This window comes from Myotis myotis, unplaced genomic scaffold (genome assembly GCF_014108235.1).
Source record: "Myotis myotis isolate mMyoMyo1 unplaced genomic scaffold, mMyoMyo1.p scaffold_m19_p_19, whole genome shotgun sequence".
NCBI classification, from domain to species: domain Eukaryota; kingdom Metazoa; phylum Chordata; class Mammalia; order Chiroptera; family Vespertilionidae; genus Myotis; species Myotis myotis.
Window position 1 is genome coordinate 13,379,330 of NW_023416323.1, and position 22,902 is coordinate 13,402,231.

General features: G+C 42.7%; 2 protein-coding genes across 4 annotated transcripts in view; one reads left to right on the forward strand and one right to left on the reverse strand.

The window, feature by feature from the left end:
* Positions 1-9,044, forward strand: part of ANKRD27 (ankyrin repeat domain 27) — a 60,965-nt gene extending 51,921 nt beyond the window's left edge. Inside the window, 9 exon segments of the mRNA XM_036345197.1 lie at positions 239-436; positions 2,210-2,329; positions 3,180-3,341; positions 4,348-4,459; positions 5,192-5,270; positions 5,455-5,527; positions 7,190-7,278; positions 7,280-7,350; positions 7,353-9,044. Coding sequence (XP_036201090.1) covers positions 239-436; positions 2,210-2,329; positions 3,180-3,341; positions 4,348-4,459; positions 5,192-5,270; positions 5,455-5,527; positions 7,190-7,278; positions 7,280-7,350; positions 7,353-7,420 — 972 coding nt within the window. The 3' untranslated portion in view covers positions 7,421-9,044.
* Positions 9,045-11,040: 1,996 nt separating this feature from the next.
* On the reverse strand, positions 11,041-22,858 carry PDCD5 (programmed cell death 5). Of its 3 annotated transcripts, XR_004973649.1 has the most exons (7): positions 22,682-22,858; positions 18,474-18,511; positions 16,155-16,216; positions 14,485-14,576; positions 12,943-13,048; positions 11,577-11,648; positions 11,041-11,239 (listed from the first exon to the last, which is right to left on the reverse strand). XR_004973649.1 is itself a non-coding variant. In XM_036346332.1 (6 exons), exons 1-6 carry the CDS (start codon positions 22,745-22,747, stop codon positions 11,192-11,194), a joined length of 378 nt encoding a protein of 125 aa, XP_036202225.1. In that variant the 5' UTR covers positions 22,748-22,855; the 3' UTR covers positions 11,041-11,191. The 3 variants fall into 3 exon arrangements, 2 of the variants coding, with proteins under 2 accessions (XP_036202225.1, XP_036202226.1); XM_036346332.1 differs by lacking the exon at positions 12,943-13,048 and having other exon boundaries at positions 22,682-22,855; XM_036346333.1 differs by lacking the exons at positions 11,577-11,648; positions 12,943-13,048 and having other exon boundaries at positions 22,682-22,857.
* Between the last annotated feature and the right edge of the window lie 44 nt (positions 22,859-22,902).

The window sequence follows — 22,902 nt, forward strand, 5'->3', positions numbered from 1 at the left end:
ATGTTTCTCTGTCTGTGTCTCTCCCCCTTCCTTCCACTCTAAAAATCAATGGGAAAATATCCTCAAGTGAGGATTCACAAAACATAAAATAAATAAATGAAGTAGTGGGGATTCACCTGTGGGTAACCTGGTTCTGGATGCAACCGTGACCTTGAATTTGCTGAGGGGCTGTGAGGGGCAGATGGCTTTGGTTTCTTAAATACGAATGACATTCTGTTTGTGTCTTCTGCACCTGTAGAAGCTGGCAAAGGTTCCTGCCAGTGGGCTTGGTGTGAATGTGACCCACCAGGACGGCTCCTCCCCACTGCACGTTGCTGCCCTGCATGGTCGGGCGGACCTCATCCCCCTCCTTTTGAAGCATGGTGCCAATGTGGCTGCCAGAAACGCCAACCAAGCTGTCCCACTCCACCTGGCCTGCCAACAAGGCCACTTTCAGGTACAGGTTGTCTCGGGCAGAGTGTTAGGGTGTTTGCTTGTGCTTAGAACAGGGGTGGGAACCTTTTTTCTGCCATGGACCATTTGGATGTTTACAACATCATTCACGGGCCATCCAAATTTGTCAGTTTAAAAATTAGCCTACTGTATTGGTCAAACATTTTAATAACTCACCCTTAAAGCTTTGGCAAGGCCAGACCAAATGATTTTACAGGCCTTCCACAGCCCTCGGGCCAGATGTCCCCACCCTTGGCTTAGAGCCTCACTTGGGAATGCTCCTAGGGACAGGGGTTTGACATGTGCCTCAAAGGACCGGCACCCTTCCTTCCTCCCAGCCCGAGATTCTGAGGTGCACATGGATGGACCACTAGCAACAGAACACAGAATCTGATGCTCCTGGGTGGAGCCAGCCCCTTCCCATTGCCCTCCCAGCATTCTGGCCTGACCAGCTCTCTGGTGCTTGGGTGTTGGTCCTCCAAGGTTCCTGCTGCATGTTAGCGCCTTGACTTTCCCACAGCGCTTGGTCAATGCTAAACAGCTCAGCACTTTATAAAGTAGAGTACAGCCCTGGCCAGCATTCTCAGTTGTTAGAGCATCAGCCTGCACACTGAAGGGTTGAGGGTTCGATTCCCAGTCAAGGGCTCTTACCTGGGTTGCGGGTTCAATCCCCAGCCCTGGCAGGGGGCATGCAGGAGGCAACCAATCAATGTGTCTCTCACGTAGCTGTTTCTCTCACTTGTTCACGCTCTCTCTCCATCCTTCCCCTTTCCCTCCCTCCCTCCCTTTCACTGTCTCTAAAAGTCAGTGGAAAAAATACCCTCTGATGAGAATTAACAACAAATAATAATAGCCTGGCTGGTGTGGCTCTGTGGCTGAATGTCATCCCATGCACCAAGAGGTAACCAGTGCTATTCCTGGTCAGGGCACATGCCTGGGCTATGGGCTCAATCCCCAGGGATGGGGGGTGCAGGAGGCAGCTCATCAATGTTTCTCTCTTGTTGATGTTTCTATCTCTCTCCCTCTCCTTCTCTCTCTAAAATCTATAAATGAATAAATGAAATTTTAAAATTATAGTAAGTAGAGTACAGCCCTCTAGAGGAGGGCCAAGAGATGACTGTGGGATGACTTACTTTTTTAGAGTCCCATTTTTTGTCTTGAAAATTATATTATTTCATTTTCCCTTATTCTAATGTAAGCATTTTATTTATTTTTCTTTAAATATATTTTATTGATTTTTTACAGAGAGGAAGGGAGAGAGATAGAGAGCTAGAAACATCGATCAGCCGCCTCCTGCACATCTCCCACTGGGGATGTGCCCGCAACCCAGGCACATGCCCTTGACCGGAATCGAACCTGGGACCCTTCAGTCCGCAGGCCGACACTCTATCCACTGAGCCAAACCGGTTTCGGCTAATGTAAGCATTTTAAAGTCAGGAACCATATTTCAGGTCTCCCACCTCTCTCCTAACATCTCACGTAGTGCTTCAAGCATCAGCTTCCTCACCTGTAAAACTGGAGTAATAATTCCAGCTCTTTGTGGGGTAGATCAAATGATTAAATGAAGAAACAAGTGCCTGGCACACAGTCAGCCCTCAGCAGATGTTAATCCCACCCCCCCACCCCCCTTTCAGCTGGTCTGTTTTCTCCCGGTCTAAAGAACCTGCTAGATAAACTTAGAGAAAAGTAGATAAACTTAGAGAAGAGTCAAAAGAATATCAAGCCACAGGATTTCTCCCGGACAATTTTAATTAAAAATTGTTCTTCTCTGGGCTAGGTGGTGAAGTATCTATTAGATTCCAATGCAAAGCCCAATAAAAAAGATGTAAGTGGAAACACACCCCTCATGTACGCCTGTTCCAGTGGCCACCATGAAGTCGCAGCACTGTTGCTACAGGTAAGGGCCCCACAGCCCAGGAGCTGCTGGCACTGGTCAGTGATGGCATCTCGTCACTTGGTGAGACCCTGGCCATGCCCTGCAGATGGGCAGAGCTTGCCCTTTGCTTTAAGCTGCCCCTGGGAGAGAAGCTTTGCATGAAATTTCCATACAGTGGTTCTCCGCGTCTGCCAGGATGCAGAGTTCAGGACACACACTGCTTTTGCTGAAGGTTTAGATCTTGCCTTCTTTACCTGTAGGGTAGATTGAATTGTATTGGGTTAAGTTGAACTGTTACCTTTAGTGTGAGCTGAATGTCCTTTGTCCCTTTTTATTTTCTGGTCAAGGGCACGTACCTCAGTTGCAGGCTCCACCACTGAGCCGAGTGCGGGAGGCAATCAATCAGTGTGTCTTGTCTCTCTCACATCAGTGTTTCTCTCTCTCTCTCCCCATCTCCCTTCCACTCTATCTAAAAGCAATGGAAAAATATCCTTGGATGAGGATTTTAAAAAAAAGAAAATGTGCATAATTTAGAACAGTCTTGTTTTCTATCTTACTTATTTTCGCTTACGGTAGAAAGTTGTTTATTAAAACCTCAAATTTTAATGGTTGCATAACTATGGATGTACCATAGAGTGTTTGTTTAACTGTTCCTGCTTTAAATGACTTCTATTTTTTTTCTGCCATAATGATAGATGGCTGCAATGAATATCTGTGCACATGTTTTTTCTCAGTATTACTTTAACCCCAACATTTTAAGAGAAATTTCAGACATACAGAAAAGTTGAAAGAATTTTATAGTGAACACCCATCTAGATTCTGCATTAATATCGTCTTCAGCATTCCTTCTGATTGTGCTGCTTCTTTCTAGCACGGGGCCTCCATTAATGCCTCTAACAATAAGGGCAACACAGCCCTGCATGAGGCTGTGATAGAGAAGCATGTCTTCGTCGTGGAGCTGCTGCTGCTACACGGAGCATCGGTCCAGCTCTTGAACAAGAGGCAGTGCACAGCTATAGACTATGCTGAGCAGGTGAGTGGGAGGGCACCCAGCTGCCTCCCAGCTCACTTCGGATAAGCCTGTGTGTGAACCAGACCTGAAATGGCAGACCTTTGAATGGCTAGGCCTGAAGTCTGCCAGGAGTCTGCCAATATGGTGAACTTGGTCACCTGGTCAGAAGGGGGCTGCTTGGGATCCAGGAGTCAGTCCTTCAGGGGCGTGTCTTCAAAGGCCTGAGTAGAGGTGCTCCTCTCACCAACCGCAGGTCTGGGCCCTAGTCTGGCTCCCTGACGAGCAGTCAGGTCCTCACAGAGAAGTAGCAAGTTTAGACAGCATTCTGGTTCCCCCGTCCCTGCATTGGAAATACACCTGTGGTCTTAGCAGCACGATGGAGGAAGTTTGTTGTGTTGGTGGCTTTAAAAGTCCTTGAATTCTGCTGGAGAATTGGGGTGGCCCAGTACCACTCCCAGTGCTGCCATGTTTACCATGGAGAAGTGGGAGAAGATAGCTCTTTACTGTTCCTGCTTTCATGTTGAATCTTCATCTAGTTTCCCACTTGGGGTAGACAACTAGTAGACTGTTCAATGACACTACCAACATGTTAAAGTCATAGAAAGCCAACATACTCATAGGCTTATTAAATTAATTTTTACGTTTTAGACATTTCTTAACAGTATTGAAATATTTTAAATTTTTAGTTTAGCACTTTCTCAAACATTCTGATGAACGTTTCTACTGAGGACTTCCCATGTGCTGGGCCCTGGACAGCCTCTTGATGACTCTAAAATTATAGATCCTGTTGTTGTCAGCCCAATTGCACAGAGCGGCGCAGTGCCCAGTCCTGAGCGCCTAGCAGAGGGCAGAGCCAGGCTCCAAGTGAGGGCTGCTCTTTCACTCATGGCCTCAGAGTTTCATCTGCAGTTGCTTCTTAGCGCTTCTGTCCAGCTATCCTAATGCCGACATTTACATCAAAGACAGGCAATTAACTGCTGAAAAAGAATAAAAATATCACTGCTAACTTTTCCCTTTCAAATTACAGAATTCAAAAATAATGGAATTACTCCAGGTCGTACCGAGCTGTGTGGCCACGTTAGATGGTGCTGGCGAAACAGACCACAAGGAGCACGTTACCGTTAAGATCAGGAGAAAATGTAAGAGCTTCTGTTCTCTGTGATTCTCAGCTTGGGCTTTTCTGGAAGTTCACGGGTAGCTGCTGGTTTTCATTTCATTGTAAACGTACAATGTAGTTATAATCCTGAGGGGAGATTAGGCACCAAAGAAACATATGTTACATCCTGATGTCCCAGATATTTCCATGCCAGTGTTCTGGTTGGTTGTGATGACGAATCTTAGCATTGCCTTGCAGGGCCTCCACTCCCCAACTTGAGAGGAGGAACAACCTCGTCTAGTTTCTTTCATGTCTCGTGTTCCAAAGCCAGTCCTTTTTCTAGGCATTTCCTGAACATCAGGGTAAATGCGACCTTTAAATAAATTTTTGGTTGATGGTAATTAGAACAGCATTCACCAGATAGGGCTGAAGTATTTTCTTCCCCGCCCTTTTTTTTTTAAGTTGTTAGCGTTTAGATGTTTTGGTTTTTTTTAATTGCAACGAGTTTGATGCAATAATGTTAATAAACCCACATACGTATCTGAATAATCCCAAGGCTATCTAAGGGCTGTGGCGAGGGAGTATTAGTGTATTAAGGATTTATCTTTGTTTCATGGGGGTTCACAGAGTAATAAATATGTTTCTTGAAGCACATGCAGTGCTTAATTTTCAAAATGTTAAAGAAAGAAAATTGAAAGGTTGTATCTATGCTATAATTTTTAAAAAATTCTTAAACTATTTGGAAGTTTTCACATGTTTATCCTTTTATTTGCAGGGAACTCAAAAATGTATAATCTACAAGATGAACCTTTTACAAGACAGTTTTACTTTGTCCACTCAGTCAGTCAGTTTAAGTGAGTATAAAATTTGAGTTGATGTCTGTGCTTTTGACCCTACCTTTACTGAAAACAGAAGCATTATGTACAGCTTGAATGGGTTATAGACAAATATGCTCTCATCAAATGCTGCCACCTTTTGGCCAACCACAGTGTTTTGCACCACTATGTCAAACTTAAATTACTTTGTTTTGGATTTCAGGGGAAGGACTTCAGGGGAGATTATGGCAAGAGATAAAAGTGTCCCTAATTTCCCTGAAGAATCTTTACATGAGGTGAGTTATTAAACACTGGGTTATAATCATATTTTTTAAAGCTTGGCTTTTTCAAAACTAATTCATGGTAAACATATTTCTCATTTCATTATTCCCCTCACTATACAAGTTAATAACAAAACGAGCTCTTTAGTGGCACGGTCAAGAGTATAGACGCCATTTATTGTTATATTTAACAATGCATTTCTGAACTAAGAAAGGAAAGTGAAGAAAAAGTGGAAAATAGTTATATGCATGGAAAGACATTGCAGTTCATGGGGTGCATTACTTTGTGAAATATCTCAGCTTTCACTAAGCAAATTTGCTAATATGCTAATCACTAACATAAAGAAACTAAGTTTGTATATAAATGGGTAAAAAAAACTTCTCTCAATATGATGTAAAGTTGCTCATATAGACAATTCTGCATGTGACCATCTTCCTACAGCACTATTTAGTCATTCAGTTATAAAAAGAAGCCTGCTTTACATTCTGTAGTGCTATTAGGTGACTCTCCTCATAAACATGACTTTTCTCACTGCTACTTGCCAATGTAATATGTGGCTATTGGTGAAAATTTGAATTTATAGCATAGGCTTGTTGAGACAAATATACAAATCTTCTCAATCTTTGCTTTAGTGAATTAGTGATTTTGTTCACATGACTAATTTTTATTTCATATTTAATCTTTCATGGTTTTGCTAATAGACCTGCTGGGTGGGAAACCAGCAACGTTTGAAATCTGCTTGGGTTCAATCACGTGCTAGCTTTTCCCTTGCTAGCTATGGGACTTTAGGCAGATTGCTTCACTTTGCTGATCCTGTTTCCTCAGTTGTAGAATGTGGGTAACAATAGCGCACACTTGTTAGAATTGTTAAGTGTGAAAACACGTAAAACATTTATGCTGTGTTTAACACATGGAACATGTACATGTCAGACTATCACCACAGGGATGTTAGAGTTGAAATTATGCCTGGCCCAGCCTGGTGTTGTTCAGTGGTTAGAATATCAGCCTTCACACCATTGGGTCTCGCATTTGATTCCTGGTCAAGGGCACGTACCTGGGTGGCTGGTTTTCATGGCCCCAGTACAGCCCCATTGGTCAGGGCACATGCGGGGAAAGCGTGCAGGAAGCAACCAATCAATGTGTCTCCCTCACATTTCTCTCTCTCTCTCTCTCTCTCTCTCTCTCTCTCTCTCTCTCTCTCTCTCTCTCTCTCCCCCCCCCCTCCTCCTCCCTCCCTCCCTCCCTTCCCTCTCCCCCTCCTTTCCTCCCTCCTCCTCCTCCTTTCCTCTCTTCCACTCACACTAAAAAGCAATGGAGCCTGGCCAGCCAGCATGGCTCAGTGGTTGAACATCATCACAGTTCGATTCCCGGTCAGGGCACATGCCTGGGTTGTGGGTTGAGTCCCCAGTAGGGGGTATGCAGAAGGCAGCCTATCAATGATTCTCCCTCACCATTGATGTTTCTCTCTCTCTCTCTGTCTCCCTTCTTCTCTGAAATCAATAAAAAATATTTTTAAAAATAGCAATGGGAAAAATATCTTCAGGTGAGGATTTAAAAAAAATTATGTCTGGAAAGTACTGAGCACATATAAGCTCTCAAAGGTAGCTGTTACTGTCATGGTGGTTGTTTAAAGTACGGTGCCTATGCAAATTGTTCAAATTGTACTTTCTCTTTAGCCAGGAAGGCAAAAAGTCACACAGAAGCAGAAGAACCTATCAGACCAGAGCACATCGCAGACTGCTGACAAAGGAGACGGTGACCAGCCCGAGGCCTGGGCTGAAACAAACTGCTCCTGGGAACATGCAAATGCTCCGGAGACACACTGTCAAGGACACAGCTGCACCGAAGGCCCACCGACTGCTGACAACCCAGCCACTCCCCACCAGGCTAGCATTTCCCAGTCTTGATAGTAAATAAGGAATTAAATTTGCTATCAAGAAGTGAGTCCTTAACAAGAAGATGCCGAGCATGAATACAGACAACATAGAACTAAATGTACTTTCTGTTTGGCTTGAGAGAAAGCAGAAAGTTCCTGAAAGCTTTCCTATGGCCCAAAGAATACAACAAAGAAAAAAATCACCATCTCTTTCCTCTTCAGAGCTAATGAATACCCTTGAAAAGGAATATACAAAAATTCTAGGGGTGTCAATTCCTTAAGACTGGGGTGTTTCTTCTTTTAAAAAATTTTTTTTATTGCTTTAGAGAGAGATGAAGGAAGGAAAAACTTCAATTTGTTGCTTCTTGTATGTGCCCTGACCTTGGCATGTTGGGACAATGCTCTAACCAACTTAACTACCCAACTAGAGCTATTTATTCTTACGTATTAGGGTGCCTTGGTTATAGTGAGACGTTTCACCACCAGATTCTGACCTCCTACTGAAAGGTGCTAAACCTGTCAACTATATAAATTAACAAACCACAAGCTAAAAGAATTCCTCCATCTGCGATGAGCTGAAGAGAAGCAATTTAGGTTTAATGGTACTACTAGAGGCCCACTGCACAAAATTCATGCACGGATAGGGGGCCTGCCGGCTGCTGGCCGGGCCTCCCTTCCCCGGCTGCCAGCTGACAGCCAGGGCCTTCCTTCATTCCACACTGCCCCTGGTGGTCAGCGCACATCATAGCGAGCAATCAAACTCCTGGTCCGTGGAACTCCCCAGGGGACACTTTGCATATTAGGCTTTTATATATATATAGATGGAAGCCTGGCAGAAATGTCACATTAGAATGAAGAAAATAGGACCTGGAAAATGTTCCTTTGATAAGCAACACTTGAACCCAAAGATGCCTAAATGCCATTTTGATGTTCATTTTCGTAAGAAGGACATATATGACCTATTCTACACTATGTATGTGGGAAAAGGTGGGTATAATTTTTCTTACAACAAAATAGAGCTATTTGGTCACTGCACATGTGCACCAAAATCCCTTTGTTAAAAACCTTTCCTTAAATGTCACCCTTGAAGGATGGTGGTAATAGAAAATAGATTTGGCACATCTTTCCTTAGTTTTTGGTTTTTTTCCCTCCTTTTTTAGCGAGAGGAAGAGAGAGAGACATCAATTTGTTGTTCCACTTATTTATGTATTCATTGGTTGAGTCTTGTATGTGCCCTGACTGGGGATCAAACCTGCAACCTTTGCATATGGGGACAACTCTCTAACCAACTGAGCTACTCCAGCCAAGGATTTATTCTCTTTTGATCAGATTCAAAACTTACAGCACAAACCAGATCAGAGTAACTTTGAGTTAGAAATTATTGCCACGTATTCCTTTTTATGAGTTTCTACTAATTATACTTATTTTTTTATTAATTGGTCTAGATCCAAAACATGGGTTTATCCTGAGTACATTTTCAAATAACTTTGTAATAGGGAAAGGTTTTGTGCATGTTCTTAGAAATACTTGTGTATGTACAAAAGGGAGGGGCTGATTATTTTTCTACAAAGTAATTTATGACTTCTAATTTTCTAATGTGCCTTGGGTATGTGCCAAATGATGGAAAAGAAACAGTAAACTTTATGATTCTTGAACGTGTCATGGTGTACTTTCTTTAATGTTTTGCTGTGGAGATAGTTTCTAAGCCTCTGCTATAACCATGTGCTCTGTGTGTGGTAAAATCTCCCCCCATTTTGATGGATGTACACTTTATTTTTCAGTTACAGATGTGACTGTGACTGAAACATAAACTGCATCTTTCAGAGATCACTACCCATCTACCTGGACTAGGGCTGGCAACATATGATATAGTGCCTAACGCCCACAAAAACGTTTTCTTTTAAAATCAGAACAAAAATGAATATATTACAGCTTCTTAGCCTACACAGGAAATGAGTACTGTTGCTTTGCTAATTTGATTCATTTTTCATCCTTTTGAACAAAACAACCCATTGACTTAGTTTGCCATTAGGACAGTGGTTATTCTGCAAGGGAAACCATGTAACAAGTCTCTCTCCAGCATTTTTATGTAAATGAGAACTAAAGCAAAATGAACCTGTAATTGGTTTGTGTTGTTTTTTCAAAATCCTTGATGAAAATTTTCTTTTGACTATTTAATTCTGTTCCTTTAAAAAAATCTTGATGTTCTTAATGGTTCTACTCATTCATTTGTTCATTCAGGGAATACTAGACACTTTATTCCAACACTGACTTTCTCCATTGACTATACAGTTACAAATTTCTAGTCTCTAATAGAGTAAACCTCAAATGTAGTTTAAACATACAGCAGCAGTATGCTAGCTAAAACAGAAATTGAACTGTAAACCACATTTCCTATCACTTTTCTGCTTCTAATTCTGTTCATCTCATTAAATAACTTCCTCCTGGGCTGGGTCTCACAGAACTAAGATATCTAAAAGGTTATACCAAACAGCTCATTTTAAATTTATGACTTAAATTTATGAGCAAAGTTTTCATAACCTAGTGGAGCCCCTCGAGTGTGGCTCTTCTACAAAATACCACATGCGGACGCGCACGTACAGTGCGATTGAAACTTCATGGCCACGTTCAAGTGGCCAAAGAGCCGCATGTGGCTCGCGAACCGCAGTTTGCCGACCACTGACCTAGTGGGAGTGAAGCATGATATAAGAGATGATATTTGCTTTAAGTTACCTGCAGTTTTATCAGTGAAGAACCCAGAACATTTTTACCAAAAGGTAACTATTTTCATTTTATATTTTTTTTAAAAAATGTTCTTTCTTTTACATATATATATATATATATACACACACACACACACACACATATATATATATTATTATTATTATTATTATTAATTTCAGAGAAGAAGGGAGAGGGAGATAGAAACATTAATGAGAGAGAGAATCATTGATTGGCTGCCTCTTGTACAACCCCCACTGGGGATCAAGTGCGTAATCTGGTCATGTGCCCTTAACTGGAATCAAACCTGGGACCCTTCAGTCTGCAGGCCGACACTATCCACTGAGCCAAACCAGCTAGGGCAAAAGGTAACTTTTTAAACTGTCTCAATTCGATTTTAATCATTAGAAGTTATTTCTCTTACTTACAGACATGTTTATTATTGTTGAAGTATTATTACCAGTATTTCCTAGTTATTTTAGGAATTCTTTTCAATGGAAGTATCACTCTAGCTATGGAGGTTTTTTGGATAAGGGTAATATTAGATAATTTAATATACCTCGATGCCTTTGAAAAGCAGTTATAAATGAAACCAAAGCTAGGAATAGTCTTACATTAAATGTAAGTACTATTTTCAGGGAGAAAAATAGCTCACCTGCTTTCAGAACCTATATCTTAGAAATATTAGATATTAAAGTTGACTTAGCTTAATCCACAGGTTTTAACTCCCATGACATTACTGGATGCTATTTTGTTCTTATTGAAGCCTACTCGAGCAGCTTCTATTTCTGCTATGGCCATTTTCTTCCCTAACACTAATGTCACAATTACAAAGGATATATTCATGCTGCTACACATTTAAAAGTTTTTGGTAGGAAAGGGAAAAATGCAAAATGCAGATCTTCTGTTGATTCAGCCACAGTACTAAAATGACTTTGCCCAAATTGTTTTATTTTACACAAGTTTATTTTTCTAAAGGTATATAAACAATAAACAAAGTGAACATTCAATCAGATCTTAACTGCCAAGTATTATCTGTCCTGGAATTGTTCCATTAAGTTCCAGTCTATGCATCTTAAATTCAATAATCGTCATCTTCATCAGAGTCCATTACTTTTCTTCTGTTGAACTGGGGGGAGGGAGATTAAGCAAGTGTTATTATCTGTTTAATAAAGCACAACTCAGATTTTCTGAGAAGAAATATCTCTACCTACTACAGCAAGACATTTTTGTCTATCTTTAGAACAACTTAAAAGAGTTTTAGATATAAGGGGAGGGGGAACAATGAAACAAGAGCCTTAAAAATTAGACCCCTCAATATATGCAAGCCCTGCTCCCCAAACTTCCATGTGTTACAAAATGGAAATGTCTATGGGCTGAAACATATTTTGATACAGTAGGTGTATAGTCGACACATTTAAAATACCAATCTTTCTCTTCTGCCATATGCATTTGGGGAAACTTACTTTAACTGTGGTTTTCTTTTCTGTTTGTTGGCTTACTTTTTCAAGGATTTCTATTAAACCTTGTTCTGTTACCTAGGATAACCAGAAAGAAAAACAGTACTTTTTGTAAACAAAGAATTGACCTCAGGAGATTGAATCATTTTAGTCTTTCTGGGGTGTGGAGGTAGAGGTCAAGAGGGAAGAGAGGTGGGACAAGAGGTTGCAACTACCAGTTATAACTATAGGAAGACCTCGTTTTATTGTGCCTCCCATTATTGCACTTCACAGAACATGTTGCATATTTTACAAAATGAAGGCAAGACCCTCCAGCAAAAAGATTATGACTAGCTTTATTGCAGTAGCCTGGAACCGACCTTGAAATATCTCCGAGGTATACCTGTATTAGTTTTTGTATTAGAATTTGCTCTGCTAGGCATTTGAGGAGGGGGGAAAGTATCCATCAATTAACATCCTCAGAAAAATCCAATTTGCCCTAGCTCGTTTGGCTCAGTGGATAGAGCGTTGGCCTGTGAACTCAAGGGTCCTGGGTTCAATTCCAGTCAAGGGCACATGCCCAGGTTGTGGGCTTGATCCCTAGTAGGGGGTGTGCAGGAGGCAGCCGATCAATGATTCATTCTCATCATTGGTGTTTCTCTCTCCCCCTCTCCCTTCCTCTCTGATATCAATAAAAATATATTTTAATAAAAAAAAGAAAGAAAAATCCAAAGTAAACAGGTATTTAAGAACACCTTTATCACCCTAGCTTGTTTAGCTCAGTGGATAGAGCCGTCAGCCTGCAGACTGAAGGGTCCCAGTTCAATTCCTGTCAAGGGCACATGCCTGGGTGGCGTGCTTGATCCCCAGTAGGGAGCGTGCAAGAGGCAGCCAATCAATGATTCATTCTCATCATTGATGTTTCTCTCCCCGCCTCTCCCTTCCTCTCTGAAATCAATAAAAATATATATTTTTTAAAAAGAACACCTTTTTGCCGAAACCGGTTTGGCTCAGTGGATAGAGCGTCGGCCTGCGGACTGAAAGGTCCCAGGTTCGATTCCGGTCAAGGGCATGTACCTGGGTTGCGGGCACATTCCCGGTGGGGGATGTGCAGGAGGCGGCTGGTCGATGTTTCTCTCTCATCGATGTTTCTGACTCTCTATCTCTCTCTCTCTTCCTCTCTGTAAAAAAATCAATAAAAATATATTTAAAAAAAAAAAAAAAAAAAAAAGAACACCTTTATCACCACTAGCAGACATAAACAGCCACCTACAACCCTCTATTGTGTCAATGAAAGAGACACACTGACTCTGCTCTTGAGACCCTGAGAAGCTTAAATGCAGCAGATAAGTCATTCAAAAAGGATGAACCAGTCATTGTCTCTTCCACACACCTTTCTCAGAGTAACGGGTTCAGGGTAGGACTGATCCGTGCAGGCTGTGGTGGCAACAGAGGGCTTCCCAGTGCACACGGGGTGCATCTGCATCCTGAAGGACAGTCTTGCAACACACATAATAACCAGAATTTTAGCACCTCCTCAATTTGCAAAACAAGTTTAATGTCTACCTATACTAGTAGTGTATCAGTTTTTCTTTTTTAAATTGATATGAGAGAAGAAGAGAGAGAAACATCGATTTTGTTGTTCCACTTATTTATGCATTCCTGTTGATTCTCATATTTGCCTTGTCCTGGAATTGAACCTGTGGGAATCAAACTGGCATCCTTGGCATATAGGGACAATGTTCCAAACAACTGACCTACCTGACTTAATTTGTATTATTGAGAAACCTTGTTTCCAGAATAGAAGCAATTTAAGCCAGCTAACCCTGATAGTCATTGGGTCACACAGACACCAACAAGGTTCCACAACAATGTCAGGAAAGAAAAGAAGCAGAGGATCTTAGGAAACACCAATGATGAGAATGAATCATTGATCGGCTGCCTCCTGCACACCCCCTACTAGGGATCAGGCCCACAATTAGGATATCTTTTAGGATTGATGGTAGATCCAACTATTCTCACCTTTAAAAATTCCTTCTTTGAGGCCTGGCCAATGTGGCTCTCTCAGTTGGTCAGGGCATCCTCCTATGCACCAAGAGGACTCAGGATTCCCAGTCAGAGCACATGCCTAGGTTGCCGGTCCAATCCCCAGTCTGGGTATGTATGGAAAGCAACCGGTTGATGATGTGTGTGTGTGTCTGTCTCTCTCTCTCTTTCTCTCTCTCTCAAAACTGATGAAAAATGTCCTCTCCTTGAAATAGTCAACAAGCCCTGGCTGGGTGACTCAGTTGGTTGAGTGTTGTCCCATACATCGAAAAGGTCACCTGTTGGATTCCATGTCAGGGCACATACCCAAGTTGGGGGTTTGATCCCCAGTCAGAGTGCTTATGGAATGCAACCAATCAATGTATCTTTCTCACATCATTTTTTTTCTCTAAAGAAATCAATAAACACATATTTTTTAAAAAAAGAGCCTTGGCCGATGTGGCTCGGTTGAGTGTCATCCATGCACCGAAAGGTATGATTCTATTTCTCTCTCACACTGATCTCTCTCTCTGTCTCCCTCCCTCCTCCTTCCTCTCTCTAAAAGTCAATAAAATCGTATTTAAACATAAATAGAAAATAGTCAACAAGATTTCTGTAACCAGAAGATGAAACTGGCCTTTTTAAAACTGATTTTTAGAGGGGGGGAAGAGGAGATGAGAGAGGAAGAGAGAGAGAGAGAAACATCGATTTGTTGTTCCACTTATTATACAGTCAATGGTTGATTCTTGTATGTACCCTGACCAGGGATTGAACCCACAACCTTGACATATCAGGATGGTGCTCTAACCAACTGAGCTACCTGACCACAGCGAAATTCACCTTTTGAAGACATGTTTGGATAAAGGAGACAACAACAGGTAAAACTACCTCAAGACAGTCCTAAGCTTACCTTCCCATTTAGTTGTCCATATCTTGCCATCTGTATAAGGTAATTCTCTACTCCTTTAGTTTTTTCGGGTTTTACAAGTGCTAAGTTACTTACTAAAAAGAAAAAAAACACAAAAAAAGTCAAGACTAAATGCACTTATATTGTAACAAAAATAAACACCAACATTTCCAAAGCACTTCACAGACTTATTTATGTCTTGAAATTAGCAAGGTAGGGGTGGCAGGAGGTATTGTTACCCTCTTAAAAATGAGGAAACTAAAGTTCAGCCATGTCAAGGCCACACAGAAGTAGTGGCAGAGCCAAGATTAAATTTGGGTTCTCAGAGAATAAGCCCATGCTTTTTTTTTTTTTGCCTTTTTTTTTTTTTTAATTTTTCTTAAGCCCCATGCTTTTTAAAAATATGTATGATTGCACTCTGGAAAATGTGTTACATATTACTACAGATATAATCAGTATCTATATAAGACTGCCTATTCTAAGCTAGGCTTCAAGAAGATACTAGTTCACTCCAATTGGTTCATTTGTTCTACATGGTTTTCTCTTCGGTTTTTAAATATGAAAAATTATTAACTAAAATGGAGAATACAATAAATCTCTCAAACCATAGAAGGATAAATGGCGATGGAAAAAATAAAATTAAATTTTTTTTTAAATAAAGTTTTCTTTTTTGTTTTAATATATTTTTATTGATTTCAGAGAGGAAGGGGGGGAGACCCGGGAGAGAGAGACAGAAACATCAATGATGAGAATCATTGATTGGCTGCCTCCTACATGCCCCACATTGAGGATGGAGCCTGAAAACCGGGTGTGTGCCCTGACTGGGAATTGAACTGTGACCTCCTGGTTCATAGGTCCATGCTCAACCAGCCATGCCAGCCAGGCAAAATTAACTTGAAAAAAGAACTAAGCCTGGCCAGTGTGGTTCAGAGGTTGAGCGTCAACCCATGAACCAAGATCTGAACCCAGAGGTCACTGGTTCTACTCCCGGTCAGAGCACATGCCCACGTTGTGGGGCTCCATCCCCAGGAGGCGCGCTGGAGGCAGCTGATTAATGTTTCAATCTCTCTATCCCTCTCCCTCTAAAATCAATAAAAACATATTTGTTTAAAAAAGAACTCCAGCCCTAACCGGTTTGGCTCAGTGGATAGAGTGTCAGCCTGCGGACTCAAGGGTCCCAAGTTCGATTCCGGTCAAGGGCATGTACCTTGGTTGCGGGCACAGCCCCGGTAGGGAGTGTGCAGGAGGCAGCTATCAATGTTTCTAACTCTCTATCCCTTTCTCCCTTCCTCTCTGTAAAAAAATCAATAAAATATATTTTAAAAAAAGAAGAACTCCAAAAATAAATAAATAAATAAGCCCCTCAATATCCTATCACATATGTCAACTATCAGCAACACTTTGTAATTGACTTAAGACTTGTTGTCTATATATTTTACCTAATAAGCACTTGGGAAATTATCTCCTTGATAGGAGAGAACCACGCAGGTACATTTAATAATTTAAGTCCATTTCTTTAGGTTTACAAACTGCACATTTCTTACAAATATCGGTATTTTAAGTGTTTATAGGTTAAATATTTAATCTACAGATAGCAATAATTTCATATCTTCCCATTCAACTAACCCAAGCCAATTTTATGAAATAACTTAAAAGAAACTGAAGATGCTTACACCGGGCCCGGGCTGACTGATCCAGAACTTGGGCTAAGATACTGTTTCTCATTTCTGCTTCTCTATAACAAAAAAAAAGTCAAGCAAAATTAAAACTACGCTGTCAGCATTCCTATTGAACAGACGAAAATGTAACTCACTTAATACATTTCCCAAGGTGGAAGGGGACTGCATGCATAGATTGCACTATAGTAGGTGCTGTATGGATGGTAACAGCTATTATTACTGAAGAATCCACTCTTGCCTTCAAAAGCCAGCTTTATATTGTGGGTGTAAACCTACCAAATTGAAAGATAAAACCTTACATTTTCATAATTCATGGTGGAGTTTCAGTTCAACCACCATGACCAACATGTATTATGTATTTAGTGTGAGAGAAGTGCTAGAAATCTGTAGTGAGATTTCCAACAATTAAAGGACCAAATGATTAATCCGTGTAATTATCTTAACGGATGAAGAAGCTGACACCCCCTTGCCAGTGTGGTTCAGTGACTGAGCATTGACCAATGAAGCAGGAGTTCAAGGTTCAATTTCCGGTCAGGGCACATGCAGAAGGCAGCCAATCAATGATCCTCTTATCACTGATGTTTCTACCTCTCTCTTTCTCCCTCTCTCTGAAATCAACAAAAACATTAAAAAAGAACAATTAAAAAAAAAAAAAAAAGCTGAGATATCTAGGGAAGCTACAAGTAGATGTGGCCAAGCTAGAACCAACTCCCATATTTCAAGACTCTCAGTTATACGTGTTTGGGTGAGGAGGGAGAGTGAAATTATAACTCCGCAACTATCCTTACACTCCTACTTATACAAGTAGAAACTAGTTCATGTTCATAGGACAGTGGTTTCAAACTTTAGGTAGCAGCAAATTTTTTTAAATGAGTCCTTCAAGGAACTTAATACTCAACGCAGACAAAAGCAGAAATTCTTTAATTGAACTGAGGGGGAGCTGGGGCTGGCTGTGCCACTACCTGCCCCATCGGAGGAGCCCTCGGGTTCATGAACACAACTTGAAGCCCACTTCCGTGGGGCATTTCCTTATTGCACCTGAGTACTTCAATTCAACCCTGCAGTAAACTACTGTTACTATATTTCACTGAATCTAAGATACCACTGATTGTAAGATGGACCATAGTGTTATGTACTTGTAAGAACAAAAAAACACCCTAGATGAAGAGTCTAATAGGAAACTCCACACTCGAAGCTCGGGCACCAAAGAGCAACAACCACATACAAGGTAAACAAGAAATAAGCCTGCCATGCAGAAAGGGACTGCAAGTAAGGATGCATGCATCAAACTTGACCATGAGTGAAGAAAAAAATTCCTTTGAGAATTTGAACGTCAAGCTTTAGTCATGCAAGTTTGCTGTCTGAATTCACATTATCAAGGTGGAGGGAGGGAGTGAGAACCCTAAGCACAGAATTTTAAGATGTCTCAGATCAGAAATATACCCAAGTGGTAGCAGAAGCAAAAGTAAATCCTCTGGAAGAATCCAGGACAATAGTGATCGATTATGAAAATCACCCCAATTCCAGATATGTTAAAATGTGAAAAAAGGTCCATCTTATAATCAATGGAATTCACAGTTTCATTTTCTTCTTAGCACTACCCCAGGTGCTTACCAACTCTCTTCCCACTAAAATAAGCCATGTATGGGCAGGAACCTTCTCTGCCTTGCCTGTTTCCAAAGACCCACCATAGTGCCTGACCTAGAACAGGTGCTCAATAAATATTTGCTGAATGAGTTAAAAGGTGGCATGAGGGAGGGAGGGGGAAATGGGGAGTTGTTCAATAAGTATAGAGTTTCAGTTTTGCAAGATGAAAATGTTCTAGAGATCTGCTGCACACTATGAGAATATAACATTATTCTCATACACTTACAAATGGTTATTATGGTAAATTTTATCTTGTGTTCTTTCATCACAGTTAGAAAAAAGGTAGCATGATGGGATAACTAACCATTCAATAAACATGCCGGGCGCTGGGATAAAATTAACAGTTAATATTTATCTAGCATTTACTAAATGCAAGGTACTGGACCTCTGTAACCCTCACAACATCCCCATGACATAGTCCTAGTATTATACTCATTTTATGGAGATCACACTTTAGCAGAGAAACAAACATCAACCAGTAATTGTATTAATGAGGTAGTAAGTGCTGTGAGATTCTAGACATTTAAACTCTCAAATTAATAACAAATACCCCGATGGTTTATGAAAAATCACTATTCCAGGAGAAACTTAGATTAAAACACTATTAAAAAAAACTAAAGTAAAAAAGCATATGGCGAAACCACCCTTCAGACCGCCAGCCCATACCTGTGCTTTGCTTCCTGTTGTGCTGCATCGCCAGGATCCTGAAAATACAATTTTATCTTTTAGTTGAGTAACTGCACAGAGGAAAAATACAAATTATTCTGTCCTGTTTCTGATAACTAATAGGCTCCTGCAGAGGTAGCAATCAACTTATTGCCAAATAATTAAAAGCTGGGCCTCCAAGAAGTCAGTGGGATAGCTTCCACTTACGAAGCCCTAGCCGGTTTGGCCCTGTGAACAGAGCATCGGCTAGGGACCCAGGGTCCCTGGTTGGATTCCGGTCAAGGGCACCTAATCGGTTGCAGGAGGCAACCAATCGATGTGTTTCTCTCACATCCATGTTTCTCTCTCTTTCCCTCTCCCTAAAAATCAGTGCAAAAAATATCCTTGGGTGGGAGAAACCAAGATGGCGGCATAGGTAAACACCGGAAATTGCTGCCTCCCACAACAACTTCAAAAATACAACGAAAAGACAAAATGGACATCATCCAGAACTACAGGAAGGCTGGCTGAGTGGAAATTCTACAACTAGAAGGAAAGAGAAAAGCACACTGAGACTCAGAGGAGCTGCAAAAGTAAAATGTAGAGGCTCTAGCGCGCGGAAAGGGGCTGGCACCCGAGGACGCAGCTGTCTTTTTGAATCGGGAGGGAGTCACAAGCTCCCGACTCCTCTGAACTCCAGTTCCGGGAAGTCTCTGGGGACCCAGACTCATATGGGGAGAAACTGGACTGTCTGGCAGCCTGGCAGCGGGCAAAACTCAGAACTTGAGGGCGGCTTTCTCTCAGAGGTGCTTGCAGCAATTACCGGGACACTGAGACGCGGGGCCCCTTAGGGCAGGGCTGAGGATCAGCCATAGCTGCTTGCTCCACCCTGTGGATTCCCTGAGACCCCGCCCCACCCAGGCTTCGGCAGAGGCTTTTGCATACGAATGCCCTGGCCCTTTGCAATCTGAAAATTACCTAACAAACTGCAGCTGGGTCAGAGAGACCCAGAACTTCCAAGAGAAGGCCCAAGGCCCCACAGCAGCTTGCATTGCTTCACAGCTGGGACTCATCTGGGCACCTCCAAACCCCCCAAAAAAGGAAGGGGAATCTGCAGATCGCTTCGTAGCTCCTGCTGGGTAGCCTCAGGCAGAGGCTAAATTAGCACCTCCTTAGATCCAAGAGCCAGTGTACCCAGTGATCAGAGTGGGACCATCCAATTACAACTCCTCAGATCCATAAGGGACACACTCAGGGGGCAGACTCAGTGGGCACCAAAGCCTCACTGAAGCAAGTCTTGCCCCAGAAGGGTGTCTTCAGCACAGAAGTTCTCCCACTGTAGACACAGCTGATTCTCACAGCCAACTGGCCTGGAGGTCAATTCCTCCCAGTGATACCTACAACAATCAAGGCTTAACTACAACAAGACTGTGCACAAAGCCCACAAAGGGGTGCACCAAGAGTGTCCACCCCAGGTAATTGGGGAGGCTGAGCCACTGGGCCCCACAGGACACCTAGCACACAAAGCCACTCTACCAAAACAGGAAAGCATAAAAAATGCAGAGACAAAGAAACAGGTCACAAATGACAGAAATGGAGGAAAGCAAACTACTGGATATAGAGTTCAAAACCAAACTTATAAGGTTTTTCAAGAATTTTCTAGAAACCGCCAATAAATTTAGTGAGACCCTGGAGGATATGAAAAAAGACCAACTAGAAATTAAGCATACACTGACTGAAATAAAGAATAATATACAGCCGAAGCCAGTTTGGCTCAGTGGATGGAGCGTCGGCCTGCGGACTGAGGGGTCCCAGGTCCGATTCCGGTCAAGGGCATGGACCTTGGTTGCGGGCACATTCCCGGTGGGAGATGTGCAGGAGGCAGCTGATCGATGTTTCTAACTCTCTATCTCTCTCCCTTCCTCTCTGTAAAAAATCAATAAAATATATTTAAAATTAAAAAAAAAATTTAAAAAAAAAGAATAATATACAGTGATCCAACAACAGACAAGAGGATCCCAAGAATCAAGTCAAAGATTTGAAATACGAAGAAGCAAAAAATACCCAAACAGAAAAGCAAAAAGAAAAAAGAATCCAAAAATATGAAGATAGTGTAAGGAGCCTCTGGGACAGCTTCAAGCGTACCAACATCAGAATTATAGGGGTGCCAGAAGAAGAGAGAGAGCAAGATATTGAAAACCTATTTGAAGAAATAATGACAGAAAACTTCCCCTACCTGGTGAAAGAAATAGACTTACAAGTCCAGGAAGCACAGAGAACCCCAAACAAATGGAATCCAAAGAGGACCACACCATGACACATCATAATTAAAATGCCAAGAGCAAAAGACAAAGAAAGAATCTTAAAAGCAGCAAGAGAAAGACAGTCAGTTACCTACAAGGGAGTACCCATAGGACTGTCAGCTGATTTCTCAACAGAAACTTTGCAGGCCAGAAGGGAGTGGCAAGAAATAGTCAAAGTGATGAATACCAAGAACCTACAACCAAGATTACTTTATCCAGCAAAGCTATCATTCAGAATTGAAGGTCAGATAAAGAGCTTCACAGATAAGAAAAAGCTAAAGGAGTTCATCACCACCAAACCAGTATTATATGAAATGCTGAAAAGTATCCTTTAAGAGGAGGAAGAAGAAAAAGGTAAAGATAAAAATTATGAACAGCAAATACATATCTATCAACAAGTGAATCTAATAATCAAGTGAATAAAAAATCTGATGAACAGAGTAAACTGGTGAATATAATAGAACCAGGGGCATAGAAAGGGAGTGGACTGACAATTCTTGGGGGGGGGGGGGGGGAGGGATGTGGGGGATGCAGGAAGAGACTGGACAAAAATTGTACACCTATGGATGAGGACAGTGGGAGGGGTAAGGGCAGAGGGTGGGGTGGGAACTGGGTGGAGGAGAGCTATGGAGGGAAAAAAAGAGGGACAACTGTAATAATCTGAACAATAAAGATTTAATTTAAAATATATATATATATCCTCGGGTGACGATTAACAAAAAAAAGGTTGCAAGTTCAATTCGAGTCAAGGGCACATAACCTAGGTTGCAGGTTTGATCCCAGGTCGGAGCCAAACATCGATGTTTTTCTCTCCCCAGCCCCTTCCTCTCGCTCTAAAATCAATAAAAGCATGTCCTCGGGTGAGGTTTAAAAGAAAAAAAAGAATCAAGCAATGCACAAATAAGTGGAACAACAAAGTTGATGCTTCTCCCTCTAAAATCAATAAAAAAATATCAAATTTTAAAAATCAATGTTTTGGCCGAAACCGGTTTGGCTCAGTGGATAGAGCGTCGGCCTGCGGACTGAGAGGTCCCAGGTTCGATTCAGGTCAAGGGCATGTACCTGGGTTGCGGGCATATCCCCAGTAGGAGATGTGCAGGAGGCAGCTGATCGATGATTCTCTCTCATCGATGTTTCTAACTATCTCTCTCCCTTCCTCTCTGTAAAAAATCAATAAAATATATTTTAAAAAAAAATCAATGTTTTGATAAGCTTCTAAAGTCACAATCTAATAGAATGTTTTAGAATACAAACAACCATTAGGAAGGGGAGTCCCTGTACAAAGGAACCGCATTTTATGGGTAAGAATAATTGGGGGGGGGAGTGGCGCTGAGGATTCCAAGGGCACCTCCTGGGAGACCATCGCGTTCCAGCCCGTACCCAGCCTGCTCCCTCTCCTTCCTGCAGCCTTTACTGGAGAATATTATCTAAGGGATGAGTGCCCAGAGCCTGGCTCCTCCCCGAGACCGTCACTCCGTCACAGGAGATGGGATGCTCCCCGCTGTCCCCTCAGCACCGGGCACACCGGACCCGCAACAAATGCGGGTCGGTTGCTGGGGTCAGAATTCCTGGGAACAATCCCGCTGGAAACAGCAGCGGAAACAGGCCAGACCCCGCGGCTAAGGAGCGGAGACCCGAGGAGCCGGACATTCTCTTCGGGCCGACGCCGGCCCGGCCAGGCCTTGGAGGCGAGCCCAACCCGGCCCGAGAGAGGCCCGACCAGACCCACCCGGGAGAGCACGTGGCCGGCCGGCCGCCGGAAACCCCCGCGACAGGGAGAGGCCCGGGACGGCCTCGGGGCAGCCGCGGGTTCTCCGCCAGCGGGCCGAGCACCGGCCGAGGCGCCGAGAGCCGCCGCGCCCTCCACCTCGGACGAGGGCGGCGCCCCGCGGGAAAACGGGCCGAACGGGCGGCGGGCGCGCTCACCCCGTGCTTGGCCTGCAGCTCCGCCAGCCTCTGCTTCCGCAGAGCCTCCAGCTCCTCCTCCGCCATGGTGCGGCCGACGGGGCAGAGCAGCCAAGAACCCCGCTCCGGCCCACTCGGCGTTACTCCCTCAGCGGCGAGGCGAACGCGGCCCTACCCACTGCGCAGGCGCCCGCGACTCCCAGGCCTCACCAATCCAGCCCGGAGCCGCGCCGCCCGACGCA

Excerpts from the sequence above, each read along its gene's own strand:
- PDCD5 (XM_036346332.1), bottom strand. The coding sequence starts at position 22,747 with ATGGCGGAGGAGGAGCTGGAGGCTCTGCGGAAGCAGAGGCTGGCGGAG. Across the intron at positions 16,217-18,473 it reads CAACAGGAAGCAAAGCACAG|AGAAGCAGAAATGAGAAACA; the intron begins GTATGGGCTGGC and ends TTTTTGTTATAG. Across the intron at positions 14,577-16,154 it reads TCAGTCAGCCCGGGCCCGGT|TAAGTAACTTAGCACTTGTA; the intron begins GTAAGCATCTTC and ends TTTTCTTTTTAG.